The sequence below is a fragment of the Prunus avium genome, chromosome 7 (genome assembly GCF_965620075.1).
Source record: "Prunus avium chromosome 7, drPruAviu1.hap1.1, whole genome shotgun sequence".
NCBI classification, from domain to species: domain Eukaryota; kingdom Viridiplantae; phylum Streptophyta; class Magnoliopsida; order Rosales; family Rosaceae; genus Prunus; species Prunus avium.
In genome coordinates this window covers 24925326-24940139 of record NC_142290.1, presented here as the reverse complement: position 1 = coordinate 24940139, position 14814 = coordinate 24925326, and the positions used below count along the sequence as shown (strand labels likewise).

The 14814-nt window shown below is 35.8% G+C and overlaps 1 protein-coding gene across 6 annotated transcripts; it reads left to right on the top strand.

The window, feature by feature from the left end:
- Positions 1-395: 395 nt before the first annotated feature.
- Positions 396-14134, top strand: LOC110756172 (villin-2). Of its 6 annotated transcripts, XR_002526628.2 has the most exons (25): positions 396-776; positions 3272-3330; positions 3656-3755; positions 4217-4285; positions 4416-4652; positions 4756-4933; positions 5123-5255; positions 6210-6369; positions 6456-6606; positions 6689-6789; positions 6881-7039; positions 7393-7461; positions 7533-7601; positions 7709-7846; positions 8894-9022; positions 9423-9570; positions 9734-9744; positions 9849-9989; positions 10066-10191; positions 11324-11386; positions 12018-12119; positions 12318-12570; positions 13253-13479; positions 13560-13846; positions 13932-14134. XR_002526628.2 is itself a non-coding variant. In XM_021957568.2 (24 exons), exons 2-24 carry the CDS (start codon positions 3275-3277, stop codon positions 13671-13673), a joined length of 2898 nt encoding a protein of 965 aa, XP_021813260.1. In that variant the 5' UTR covers positions 396-776; positions 3272-3274; the 3' UTR covers positions 13674-14134. The 6 variants fall into 6 exon arrangements, 5 of the variants coding, with proteins under 5 accessions (XP_021813260.1, XP_021813256.1, XP_021813258.1 ...); XM_021957568.2 differs by having other exon boundaries at positions 13289-13479; positions 13560-14134; XM_021957564.2 differs by having other exon boundaries at positions 13560-14134.
- The last annotated feature ends 680 nt before the right edge of the window (positions 14135-14814 follow it).

Sequence of the window (14814 nt, the reverse complement as noted above, 5' to 3'; positions counted from 1 at the left end):
TTTTTGGACATAAATGATATTGGAGGATGATTCGAACTTAGGAGCTCGAATGCTGAGATAATCAATTGAGCTAAAAACCTTTGCTCCTTTCAATTTTTTCTTATGGTTCAAAGAAAACAGTAAATACCATAGAATTCCCCACTTCAACATGCAAAAAGTAGACAAAATTTCCACATAAAAAAGATAAAGAAGGGGAAAAAGTGTAATGCTAACAATCCGAATTATTATATTCTTTGTATTGTACAAAAAAGATTATTATATTTAGACAAAATTAATAATTAAAATAAAAAAAAGAAATTCCAAATAAGCAAAAGAGGAAAGCCAACATGGCCGGTGCCACCCTCACCGGATCTTTGCCTTAAATAACGACTTTTTCTGTCTGCTAAAAAACCAATCTCACCCTCTATTTCTCTGTCATTCCGTTTCGGTTTCGTTTCGTTTCGTTCGGTTGGTCTTCATCGTCGTCATCATCATCTTCTTCATAATTCATTATTCATATTATTTCCATACCTTCTTTCTTTCTGTCTGAAACTCAGCTGTCTCTTTCTCTCTCTCTCTCTCTCTCTCTCTCTGTGAATTACAAATCTCAAAAGGCTTTACAAAAGTTAGAGAGAGAAGCGCACACACGCAGCAATAATTCACTTTTCTTTCCAACTCTCTCTTTATTGCCAGCTCTGGTAGCTCGTCCTTCCCATACCCATTTCCCATCTCTCTCTCCCTCTCTCTCTCACCCCACCACCTGCCATCATTAAATTACACACAGAGATCCATTTCAGGTACGTCAATTCTCTCTCTGATCGATCACTTCCTCTGTTTTCATACTCTTTTCAGCTCCATCAATACCAATTTTGCTGTATGTTATCTAGATCTCTATGTTTTTCACAACTCTTCCGGTTCTGCTCTCATGCTTATTTTGTTTGCAATTTTCATTTTTTGTTATCTGGGTCTTTACGGTTTTGTATTAAATTTAATGGGTTCTGATTGTTTTCGTTTATTTATGTATGTGTTGTGAACATTTGATCTGATGGACCATGTTGGTTTTTCTCCCTCTTGATTGCTTGTTACTTGTTCGATCATCTGTGCTTGTTGGTATTGTTTGATCTCGCCTTATCTTTTCATGAATTTTTCTTGATTTGAATTCGTCAAGAGCTTGAATCGGTTGAATTGAGATGATTGAGTAAGTGATTGACTAGAAGATCTTAATGATTAGCTCAGTATGTAAACTATTGTCAATGCCTTTTGATGAAACATTATCTGGATTCTTTCATCTGGTAAAGCTTTACTTTAATCTCACTCCATTTTGCCATTGTGTAATCAGGCACGTTCCTGATCAGTCTCATGTAGTATATCTGCCAAAAAATGTTAATATAGATTTGATACTAATTTAGTTGGCAGTCCTATTGCCATTACTGTTGTCATGTTGATCACAAGTTACATTTTAGTTCTTGGGTACTTTTTCACTTGTTGGAATACTGGAAGGACTTTCAAATCTGGGAAGCTATTTTCTGTGTGTTCTTGTTGAGTCGGATTCAGGAATGGTATGATCCAGACAAGATTGAGGATTCTTCTCATTAGTGGTTTCAGTAAGTAGATACAAGGTTTCAAACTTATTTATATGGCAGCTATACAACTAGCAGATGTTTCATGGATGGATTATATACACCCTATTTCAAAATATCAAATTTTTGTTATTTAGATAAACAAGAAGCGGAGCTGAGTTGGATTAGATGACCGTTGTTGGCTGAGAATTTACCAATGATTCTTCAGTATTTGTGTGTATTTGAAGCCAATGGTTTGAATAGGTTTGTGCTCCAAGTTGCATGGGCAAAACAGATAGAAAATATATTGTAATCCAATATGATATATATATGAACATAAACTTATATTAGAACGATAGGACCAACTTTGAGGCGAAACTTGTCATCTAGAAACTTTTCCCACAGGAATATATAAAATTAATTTGTGATCATCTAAGTGTGAACTTCATAGGAAGGACAGCACTTACATGTCAAAACTAGTTTCATTATCATGCAAAGATAGTAACGTCTATATAGTAATTAATAAATAGTAATTTCAAGGAGGTTAATTTGGGGCCCCACTTGTAGCACCAACGAGTAGATTGAAAGATGGGGAAATCTTAGGACAGCATGATCTGTGGCTGAAGTACTATGAAAAGAAGAATGGTGAAAAAAGGGGACATATTTCGAGAAATATGGTCAAGGCAGCAAACAGGGTGGAATTTAGGTATTTGTATCACTTTGAATGGAAGGTTATCCATTAAAAGAAGTTACTAGGGACAAATTTTGAAGAGGAAGGTCTTGCGTAAACTGAGCAGAGGTGTTCTAAGTATTTTGAAAGCATATGTGGACCAAATTCCAGCCATATGAGAAGCAAGAGATGTAAGCAATGATTCACTTATGAGAGTCAGATACGACCTAATGTGATTGGAAAATGCCTCTAGAAGAGAAACCTGTGATACTAATGCGATTGGGAAATGCCTTTTAAAATTTTAATTGAGAAATAGTCCAAGGAAGGGGAGTCCATGAAACTAATGTTATCGGGAAATGTCTTTGGAAATATCTCACTTGAGAAATCAGTCAGGGAAGGGGAGGCTATAAAATGTTTCAAAGTCCAACTTGATTTCCTCTTTCATAGCTGAATATCTCAAGTGAAGTATCTTGAAAATCAGATCCAAGGTTCAATGGGCACAACATAAGCTAGACCTTGATACAAAAGGACTGAGACATACCGATCAAGTTAGACAACCAAATTCCAAATACAGTGCAGCACTTGACCTTCATTCTCTCTTCTAGCAAGCACTTGTGCCAGTCTGATGTGAAGTTCTTTGTATATGAAAACAAGTCGTTAGTTTAGCTTTATGAGATATATAGTGAGGTGAGATGTGGTAAGTGCTGGCAATTTAAACATATGATATTCTCATAGAGCTGAGATTTATTGGTGCTTCTCCATTGAAGTTCTGCTTTGAGTCTCAATGCTGATATTTTTACTATTGATAAGAATTATTGAAGCATCTCTATCGAACTTTTGATTTGAGCATCAGTGCTGATCTTTATACTATTCTTGAAAAATCAGGAAACTTAGTAGTTTAATTTTGGAAGCTCCTAAGTCTCAGACCTTGCACCTTTTGTTCATTTTTTTCTCATTGTTTTTTGTTTTTTGTTCCTGCAATGAATTCTTTTGGAATTTCTAGATACGCAATTCAAAGAAATTCTGCCTTTCTTGAAAGTAACATTCTTACAAAGGATTTCAGGCAATGTCTAGCTCTGCAAAAGCTTTGGATCCGGCGTTTCAGGGAGCAGGTCAAAGAGTGTATCCTTTTATCGTAGATGGTGACTCAATAAAAATGAGTCTGGGAGACAGTTCTTTCTAAACACTATAACAAATGAGACGAACAAACATCTTACTATTTTACTTCCACAACAGAAAAGTGAAAGTGGCTTAAAATGAAATATGACCTAGGATATAATGGAATTGAGGCCAAGTTTCATGTTGCTGATCCCATATAGTTAAGTCAAGGTTTTGTTCTTATAGACAAAAAGTTAAAGTAGGTTGTACTTGGTGTCAGTTTTGGGCATATGTAATTTTAAATATCTTAAACATGTTATTTGAGGTTCTCAAACTTAACATATAATAGAGGGACTGAAATTTGGCGAATTGAGAATTTCCAGCCAGTTCCTTTGCCGAAATCTGAACATGGAAAATTCTATACAGGGGATTCTTATATAGTCTTGCAGGTTTGTCTTCAAATTTTCACTCTTTAATTATTTTCAATGCCACTATTTATGTTTTATTTTTCCTTGCAAGAATGCTGAAATAAAAACTAAATTTGTCAGTGTAACATTTTTATTTTGGGAAATGCACAAGTTCAATTTGTCTTGGGGTGAATGATAAGTTGATATCATGATTGAATAGCATTTTTGTTTCTCTCCCAATTTACTCGAGTGAAAATTATGATATCAGCTTCTGGTCTGGGGTTTAAAAGGTTTAATAAAAGTATGGTGCACATTATTGCTCTCTACCAAAACTTTTATCCGTTGCCATTTTTTGCATGTTCCACCTTAAGAAAGGGGAAGGAGGGTAAGGAGGGGGGAAGGGGAAGATGAGGAATGGGTAAAGGACAGATCAAACTTTAGATTTCCTTCAAGGAGGCTTTTTTCATTCATATGTTTTCACTCGGTTCTCTGTCATTTTGTAGACAACACAAAACAGAGGAGGTGCTTATCTCTATGACATACACTTCTGGATTGGGAAAGATACAAGTCAGGTGCGTTTCTGTGTGTGTGTGACACACATGCATAAAGCTTGAACATGCCTCAACTTTTTGGTATATTATATATAGGAGCAAGAGCTAACTTGAAAATATGGTTGCTTTATGTCATGACTTCTTACTGTAGGATGAAGCTGGGACAGCAGCTATTAAAACTGTTGAACTAGACGCAGTTCTTGGAGGACGTGCAGTGCAACATAGAGAAATTCAAGGCCACGAATCTGACAAATTTTTGTCATACTTCAAACCTTGCATTATACCATTGGAGGGGGGTATTGCATCTGGATTTACAAAGGTTGAGGAAGAAGAATTTGAAACTCGATTGTATGTCTGCAAAGGAAAACGAGTTGTTAGAATGAAGCAGGTATCCTGTTCTGTTTACATGCGAGTTTAGAGGTCAATTAAGTTTCTTCGATGTAATTCTGCTGGAGGTTAAAGTGAATTCACCTTGCATTTTAATTCTGTAGGTTCCTTTCGCGCGTTCTTCACTGAATCATGATGATGTGTTCATCCTGGATACTCAGAATAAGGTCTTTCAGTTCAATGGAGCAAATTCCAATATCCAGGAAAGGGCGAAGGCTTTGGAAGTAATCCAGTTTTTGAAGGAAAAGTATCATCATGGGACCTGTGATGTTGCAATAGTTGGTAAGTGCATGTACTGTATATCTCTGTATATATACAAGCCCACACAACTCTCACTGTGTTGCCTTTTCTCTGGTATTGGAAAAGCCTGCATTATCCAACCAGAATTGTTACCTTACATATTTACAATCTGTGCTGCCCATTCTCACCAGTTACTTATTTCATTTGTTGAAATTATGTTCACCATGCCAGATGATGGGAAGCTAGATACAGAGTCTGACTCTGGTGAGTTCTGGGTCCTAATGGGTGGTTTTGCTCCAATTGGAAAGAAGGTAACCACTGAAGATGATGTAGTTCCAGAGGCCACTCCTCCTACACTTTATAGGTATTCTCATATTCCGTTACTTTCTTTGTCTAAAGTGTCGATTCTTTAGTAAATGGTAAATTATCTCTCTCTCTCTCTCTCTCTCTCTCTCACACACACACACACACACACACACACAGAGTGTGCTTGCACATGTCTGTGAAGTGTGCCCGTTGGATGTGTTTGCATTTGCATGTGGTAGGTGTGCATAGGAAGTAATTCTGATCTACAAACTCAAAACAGGGAGATTATCTTAATTTTCCCTCACACTTGTTTCTGGACTCAATCTTGCTATAAGTCCTCATGCTTCACATAATATCTAATTGTTTCTGCAAGAGCCTCGTATTGATTCTTTTGGGAAGGGGAATAATGGGTAGTAGAGGGAACATCTGGAGGGGGAAGTGTTTAGGAGATAAGGATTGAGGTGGAAGGGGGTTAGCAGTTGGAAGAGAGTTTGTTGTATGGAATGGTGCACTATGAGAAGCTGTGGCTCAAGATTCATCAGCATGGAGGCTGGAAAAGGTTGGGTGGGGAGATGGTGCTGGATTCTAGAGAGAAGGATCTCTCTTTAACCCTCTTTCCCCCTTCCACTTGTCGTCGTTAACACTAGTCAAAACTCTAGTCGGTTCCTTTTCAGAGAGAGCCTGAGATGTTGACTGGGACCAAGAATTCATATAGTTATATTATTATTATTATTATTATTACGTAAGTGCATATAATTATCACTTGAAGGAAGTTCTAGTGGAAATGTCGGTATATATTGAGGAAACTGAAGTTTAAGGTAAAGAAACCTCAGTTTCCACTGACAGTCAAAAACAAAAATTTCACTGTTATGTTACCGAATTTTGGGGAAAATGTGGAAGGTTTCGCCTTCCACGAAGTTTCGGTGTGCTGAAAAACGAAGATATCAGCGAATATGTTAAACATTGGTATTATCCTCATAAAGTTCTAACTTGTAATAACTGGTTTTTGAAGCATAACTGGTGGTGAAGTGAAGGCCGTAGAAGGTGAACTGTCCAAATCCTTGCTTGAAAACAACAAATGCTACTTACTGGACTGTGGTTCTGAGGTATTTGTTTGGGTTGGCCGGGTGACACAAGTGGAGGACAGAAAAGCTGTTAGCCAAACAGCTGAGGTAGTGACATGCATCTGTTTCTTCATGCTGGTGAGCATATGCATTTACAGTGATACATGTAAATATAACTCTGAATTTTTTCCTAGGAATTTCTTGCTAGTCAGAACAGACCAAAATCAACACGAATAACCCGGGTTATTCAAGGTTATGAGACACATTCATTCAAGTCCAACTTCGATTCTTGGCCATCAGGATCAGCAACTTCTGGTACTGAGGAGGGAAGAGGAAAAGTAGCAGGTAATTATGAACTCATTTGTAAAGTACATAATAATACTTTCTGGTTAGCTTTATTTACTATTGTTTATTTATGGTCTGCTAGCTTTGCTGAAGCAACAAGGCGTTGGTCTAAAGGGCATTGCAAAAAGTGCTCCCGTAACTGAGGAGGTCCCACCTTTGCTTGAAGGAGGTGGAAAGATCGAGGTCTAGTATATTTTTCATGCCTCTAGTAATAACTTATTTAATTAGGTTTCTTTGTTGATATTTTGGAATATTGGATGTTCGGTTTTTTCAGGTATGGTTTATCAATGGTGGTGCCAAAACTCCTTTGCCTAAGGAGGATATTGGTAAATTTTATAGTGGAGATTGCTACATCATTCTTTACACGTACCACTCTGGTGATAGAAAAGAAGATTACTTTTTGTGCTGTTGGTTTGGAAAGGATAGTATTGAGGTAATTCACTGCCCTGAAAGATTTAGTAAAGCAATGTTGATATTCTTGTTTAAGTGTGGTTTGTATATTCTGGAAGGGATTTCACCATCGTGAAAGATTTAGTACAGCAATGTTGGGATTCTTGGTCTAGGCTCTGTGTTTGTTCTCCTCTTTTGTCAAGCTATTCATGGTCAAACACTAGTTTTGACCATAAATAGGACTAGTCATGGCCTTGTTTCCAGTCCAATTATTTTTCATTTTTTCATCTTAATTTTCCTTTTATTGTGAAAGTGGCGTTCTACATTTTTTTCTGTGCTCCATTGAGAAACCTTAGCATTACTGCTAAAGAATTTTTGTTATATAACCCATTTCAGGAGGACCAGAAAATTGCTTCTCATTTGGCTAACACGATGTCCAACTCACTGAAGGGAAGACCAGTTCAGGTATCATATTATCTGTAGTCATGTTGGAAAATATGTCTTTCGGACTTGCATATAACAGGGCCTTTTTGCAGGGTCACATATTTCAAGGAAAAGAGCCACCACAGTTAATAGCACTCTTTCAGCCTATGGTGGTCCTGAAGGTATACTGTTTAGTCTTGTACAAAAACTTCTCTTTCATATTAGGAATCTTTATTCATACCAAAATGGTTTAGTATTATCCTTTTAATTTGATTGACTTCCACTTCAGGGTGGCTTGAGCTCTGGTTACAAAAAACATGTTGAGGAGAAAGGTTTGACGGATGAGACTTATACAGAGGATTGTGTTGCACTCTTTCGGTTATCTGGAACTTCTGTTCATAACAATAAAACAGTGCAAGTTGATGCGGTATGAATGAATTTATATGTTGTAATCACTTATCCTACATGACAATACACATTCCAATGACCTAGGGAATTCTTCACAAATTTTTGGGGAGTGACTTCAGATAGTGATAAGCAACTTACTTTATAACATTGCTTAGCTAACTTCATTGGTGGTTAGGTGGGGAGGACTCAATGCAACAAAATGTAGCGGGTTTCACATATGTCATGCATATTAAAACTATAAAAGCCAGAAAAACAGAAAAAATGGCTACAAATTACCCATGCACTCCCAGTGTAGAAAAATTTATCTGATTACTACTAGTATGCTTTCTTTAAAATTTTCTAAGGTGCAGATTGCATTATTTGAGAGAAATATTCAATGGGATTGTTTTCACTTTTTTCTTTTGATTTCGTTTAAGCATGTTGTTCTCTATTCTTCAGTTTCCCTTTTGAAGCTAGTCTTGGTTGGATTGGACTTAATTTAACAAAGTGAATATGAATTTCTATTTTCAAGTTAATTTTAAATTATGGGTTGGGTTTTTTTAATTAATATATATGTATATATATAATTTTATTTTATTATTATTATTATTATATTATTTTTTATATAGAAGGTTTGGGTTTTGTATCTTGCACTGTCAATGAATTATAAGTTTGTAACATTCAAATGTTAAGCTTTTTATTAATTCAGGTTTAAGGATGAAGTCACTAAAGGAATTTACATAATGGATTTAATATGCTGTAATTGGGCAAGTGAGAGAAAGAGGGAGAGAATAATTTTGAAGCTGGAGTGGAATAATGGTCCAAAATTCTTTGTTTTTGAAAAAAAAAATGTCTACATGCTGATTAGGTGGCTGCAGTTTAATTCTTTTGGCATGTGTTTCCTGTGATAGTTGTATGTAGTAGGAAGGTTAAGATGAAACTGCATGCTTCTGAGAGAATGTTTTCTTTGCTATGTTTAGTTGGTGGACTTCTTCCACTGCTGGACATCATCTTCGTACTTTTTGCTCTTTCTGAATAATCTTTGCTTCTTGTCAATATATGTAATATAGATGTCGTTTTTGTTTAGGTGGCAGCGTCATTGAATTCTACCGAGTGCTTCCTTCTGCAATCTGGCTCCTCAATTTTCGCTTGGAATGGAAATCAATGCACCATTGAGCAGCAACAATTATTAGCAAAACTTGCAGAATTTTTGAAGGTATACTCTTATAAAGTATTCTACTCTCTCTGGATCTTATGTAACATTATCTGCCTATGAAATTATTGTAGATTCATCATTCAGAAGAGTTATCCAAGTAGGCTTAGTAAATATATTTTAGTCAGGTTTTAATTAACAATGTTGTACTGAGGACTGACATTGTTTCCACTTGTAAAAGAATAAGATAATCGTCTAAGTAAAATTGATTAGGAATGTACATGACTGATGTTATACGTTGGATTGACATTATTTTGTATGTGTGCTTAATGCAATTTCTCAACAGTCGTTGAATATATCACAGCCCTTGAATTTCCAGTGTTGCCTTCTATGCTCTGTTTTTTTTTTTTGCCAAAAGATGCTCTGTTTTTCTATTTGAGCCTTATGTGCCTTGCTAATACAGCCAGGAGTCACTTTAAAACATGCTAAAGAGGGAACTGAGAGCTCAGCCTTCTGGTTTGCTCTAGGAGGGAAACAAAGTTACACCAGTAATAAAGTTTCTCAGGAGATTGTCAGAGATCCCCACCTATTCTCATTCTCATTCAACAAAGGTGGAAACTTCTGCTAATAATAAAATGCTACTTTAAGCTTTCCTCTTTGTTGAATTTACATTTGACATAAAATGATCTCTAAGTTGGATAATTTGTTTGTAAAGCTAGTTCTGTTCTAACTGTGTTTATTTTGATTGTTCCCGTTTCCATGTGGATTCCCCAGGAAAGTTTCAGGTGAGTTATATGACCTTTTTAAGAGTAATTGAAATTTCCTTCTTTTTTTTTTCTTTTTGTTTTTCCTGACTTCTGATCTTTTTCTTCTGTATTTAATTCAACAGGTGGAAGAAATTTACAACTTTACTCAAGATGATCTGCTGACAGAGGACATCCTTATACTTGACACGCATGCTGAAGTGTTTGTTTGGGTTGGTCAATGTGTAGACTTGAAAGAAAAGCAAAATGCTTTTGAAATTGGCAAGGTATGCCTTAATATTAACATTTTTCACATCTTTCCTTTTGTTACATTATTCATTCATTATAAAAAGATTTGTGCAGAAATACATAGCGATGGCGGCATCTCTCGAGGGGCTGCCTCATAATGTACCATTATATAAAGTTACTGAAGGAAATGAACCTCGCTTCTTCACAATATACTTTGCATGGGATTATGCAAAAGCCACTGTATGCCCTAAAACAACACTCTCTCTCTCTCTCTCTCTCTCTCTCTCTCTCTCTCTCTCTATATATATATATATATATATATGTATATGTATATATAGGCCAGTAAGTGACTCAATGGGCCCTCTGTATCCTGCAAGATGTGTTCCCACTCCTGAAGTTATATTATATCATTAATCCTCTTATCTTTTTTCTTTTTTTGTGGTAGGATTGTGGTTTTTTTTTGTTCGAATAGCACTAAGAAAAAATTTATTTCACCATGTGCATGCAAGGTTGAGATCTATGCAGTGCGTGCAGTATACACATATAGATAAATTTTAAGGAATTTTTAGTGTGAAGTAGGGAATAACAAAACACATTAAGTTCAATGTAACAATGTTTTCTGTAATTTGGAAGGATTTTTACCTTTTCTCTTCATTTTAACCGATTAGTTGAGATACACTGGTCTTTTGATCTAGAACCAAATCAAATGTTGGAAGCATGTGCAGAATGCAGAAAATGATAATTAGAAGTTCAAATCTCATAACAACGAGGGAAGTGATAAACTGCCTAGATGGGAAGATAATTGTTTTAGGGATCATTACGGTAACGTCAGGAAGTTGATTCAAAGAATTCATGGTGAAAGTATAGTGACTTTGAAGCATCTATAGTAGAATATCATGACTTACAAATATGGAGGTATACATGTAGAAGTCTATCTGCTCAAAGAAAAAAAAAGTGTAGAAGTGTAATTTTGTAATAACATACTAGTCGATCAATGCTCTTTTTTTGTCTTTTTTCTTTTTTCTGGGTAACGTAGTGTTGCTTAAATTCTCATTGTGGTAACTGGTGATCTACTTCATTCTTCAGTCGAATAATTGTGTTAGGGATCATCTAAAGTGCGATTAGATTCTGTAACTCTTGGTAGTGCATTTGAGATGCCAGAATTTTGGTTATATATGTGTTAGAGGCAGTGTCCAAATTAGTTTGTGATGTAAGAATTACTTTGATTGGTAAACTGTAAAGGAAAATGGGGTAATGTGTTTAAAAAGGTTGTGGATATTAACTGCTTTAGTTCAAAGTAATTTATTATGGACTGATTACTTCTGGTGTGTTCTATATATATTTTCCTTACAACATGTATGCTAAACTGTAGGTTCAAGGAAACTCATTCCAAAAGAAGGTGTCAATTCTCTTTGGGATTGGCCATGCTGTGGAGGTAAGCAATCTATATTATCAAACGTGTTGTGGTGTAATCTCCTCTGATACGTTTGTGCAAAATGCTGTGTAATAAATTGTCTAGTATATACAAGGGATCCATGACCATATTATGTCTAAAGATTCTCGCAACCCCATTCATAGTCCTTCAATAAATAAAAAACATAGGCTACACAGTTTTATGGGTTCACCTTATAATTCAATATTCCTACCAACACATCTCCAATCTATTAAACTAAAAGAAAAAAACAATAAATCTCTGTTAATTATGCTAAATACCTCTGGGTATTATAAAGTTGCAATATGGTAAGGAAGTGGAGTACTCTAAGGCTTCAACCTTTCATTTTCTTCCTCATTTTTTTTTTACCCAAGCAGCCCATTTGGAAGGGGTAGGGTTGAGGGTTCTGGAGTGATAATTGAAGTGGTGAGTTTGTAGACACATCTCATATGCTCACTCTATTGGAACTTCTCAAATTACAAGTTGATTGCTGAAATCATGTTTTATTTATAACAGTTTGAAATGATTTAACTACATTAAGGGTAGAAATCTGTCAAATTTCTTAATTTTTTTAGCATTACCATATATTTTCCTTCTGTAATTCACGGAGAAAGGATCGCTGTTGCTGACCCAGGACAAGTCCAGTGGGAATCAAGGAGGACCAAGGCAAAGAGCTGAAGCCTTAGCTGCTTTATCATCTGCATTCAATCCATCCTCCGGAAAATCATCCCATACGGTAATTAAAATCGGTTGTGCCAGTAGTTCGTTCCATGAATCAATACTAGTCATGCTTTATTGTTTTTGTTTCTCAGCACCTCTTCGTTTTTATATTCTTTTATGATCCATGCTCAATAAGATTTTCTGTTACATGATGATGGTTTGGAATGTGTTCCAAGGCCTCATAATCAATAATTCAACTTCCATGCAATCACAGGGCCAGGATAAGTCCAATGGATCGAGTGAAGGAGGACCAAGGCAAAGAGCAGAAGCTTTAGCGGCTTTATCTTCTGCATTTAGTTCATCCTCTGGAACCAAACCATCTCTTCCCAAGCCTTCTGCAACGGGTCAAGGATCACAAAGAGCTGCAGCAGTTGCTGCACTTTCAAATGTTCTTAAAGCTGAAAAGACTAAGCTAACACCCGATGCCTCTCCTGTGCAAAGTCCTCCCTCCGAAACTAGTGCTTCTGGTAAGGAAAGAAGAAATACTTCTGATTACGTATATGAAATTCTATGCGTGTTAGAGAATGGTTCTTTCTGTAATTTCTTTTATCCTGACCCCAATAAAAGTCACTAGTCCTGCATGGTGAGTTTCATTGTTGTTATACATCTCTCTTAAGCATACTCTTTCTCTTTTTTTTTTTACCTTTTGATTGAATGGCAGTGTGTTTTATTCTGTATTTACATCATTTGTATGGAACTTGAACGAGGGTTATTGTTCTTTTTTTGGTTGTCTAAGTTAGTTCTAGGGATGCTATTTTAAAATTCAATTTTGATAGATATCTGGAATTGTGACTTATATCTCTCCAATGCTTTCTACTTCGTACAATGGTGACCTGTAAATCATTTTCTTCTCTGTTAGACAACATAGTTGACCCTACTTTTGAGTTATATAAGATAATTTAAAAGGCTGTATACCAACAAAGTGCAAGCTCTTTTTCTGGCGACTGATCTAAGTGAAAATCAATGCTTGTGATGTTTTCCAATGCTGCTCACCCCCCCTCCCCTCCCCTCTCTCGTCAGTAAATTTTTTTTTAAACTAGGAATTAGTCCTAAGCATAATAGACCTGTTGCTTCTTGACAATTTTGACTTCGTCTTTGTTCTCGTGAATCTGAAACTGTATAACTTTTGTTACATTTGGGTACTTGCAGCTGAAGCAAAAAGTGAAAATGCTTTCTCTGAAACAGATGGTTCTCAGGAAGTTCCTGAAGTCAAGGAGACTGGTGAAGCACCTGCATCTGAAAGCAATGGGGATGATTCAGAACCAAAGACAGTGCAGGATGAGATTGATTGTGAAAGTCAAAGTACTTTCAGTTATGACCAACTAAGGGCTAAATCGGAAAATCCAGTAACCGGCATTGATTTTAAGAGAAGAGAGGTTGGTCTTTTTTGAATCTTTTCATTTCTTCAGTATATGTTCTGAAATCATAGTGACATTTCTTCTGTTTGGTTTTTCAGGCTTATCTATCAGAGGAGGAGTTTCAGACCATATTTGGGATGGCAAAAGATGCATTCTATCAACTGCCGAAATGGAAGCAAGACATGCAGAAGAAGAAAGCTGATTTGTTCTAGAGGCCGAAATTCGTTAGAATGAGTGCTTTTTCTGTGTTTATTTGCCTCCTAACTTGCAATTCATTCATTTTGATCAATTCTTCTCTGTGGGGGTAATTGTGGGTTTTCTGGTTCGTGATGGTGGCGCCTGGATTTCTGTCTCGCACTTTGCTCTTGATGAACATAGCGTTGTGGTTAGTATCAGTATTGATTGAGATGCTGCCTAAAGAGTGATTTTTATCTTATTTTTCCTTTCTTAACTGCTGCTGGCTCTTGTAGTGATCACAGATGATAGTCTTATGGACAGCGCGCAGGTCAAATTCTTTTATTTGCTCCATATGTATTTCATTTTGGGGTTTCCCCAACTATTTTTTTGATTTTATTTTTTAGTTTGTTAAAAGGGGGGTTGTATATGTAATACATTTGTATTTTATATACTTGTGACCAATATAAAGGAATGGGAAATTGTTTGTGGTTTGCAATTTATTGGGATTATACATTGAAACTTGTCGCTTATATTTTTATGAAAATAAAATCATCTCTAAACATATTAGATTAGAAGTTATAATTAATGGCATGTTTATTTATTGGAATGGGTATGAGAAGAAAAGAAGCTATTTCAATATCTGACTTCTCTGCGATTACTAGACATAATGAACCAAAAAATATATGGGTCTTACTTTAAAATTAGTAGTTGATTCGAATTCAATTCCTAATTTTTCATATGTACTAAGTTCTCCAATTTCTTACTTGGAAATGCTTTTGTTGACCACTTTAACCTAAGGTGTATATTTTCACCACCTGTAATACTTGACACATGTTCATAGACATAATCATAGTTAACTTCTTACTTTGTATTTATGGAACCATAGTTATGTATTTAGACACATGAAGTGTTGAGAATAGTAGCAAGAATACACTTTGGGTTAAATTTTCAAGTTGATATGCAATTTAGAACTTGGATTTCTTTTCATCCGTTGGATTAATCTAACGGTGACTGGACGAAATGACCAGATATAACTACTAGACTAGAGCTGCGCAGTGAATATAAAGCTCCCATAAGAGTTCCCGAGAATGATATGAACTTGTGGTCACCCACTCTTGATTTAATCTAAGGGTCTAGAAAAAACTAGTTAAAAAACAAGATATTAATTTAACTTAA

Excerpts from the sequence above, each read along its gene's own strand:
- LOC110756172 (XM_021957564.2), top strand. The coding sequence starts at position 3,275 with ATGTCTAGCTCTGCAAAAGCTTTGGATCCGGCGTTTCAGGGAGCAGGT. Across the intron at positions 7,040-7,392 it reads TTGGAAAGGATAGTATTGAG|GAGGACCAGAAAATTGCTTC; the intron begins GTAATTCACTGC and ends AACCCATTTCAG. Across the intron at positions 12,120-12,317 it reads CCGGAAAATCATCCCATACG|GGCCAGGATAAGTCCAATGG; the intron begins GTAATTAAAATC and ends ATGCAATCACAG.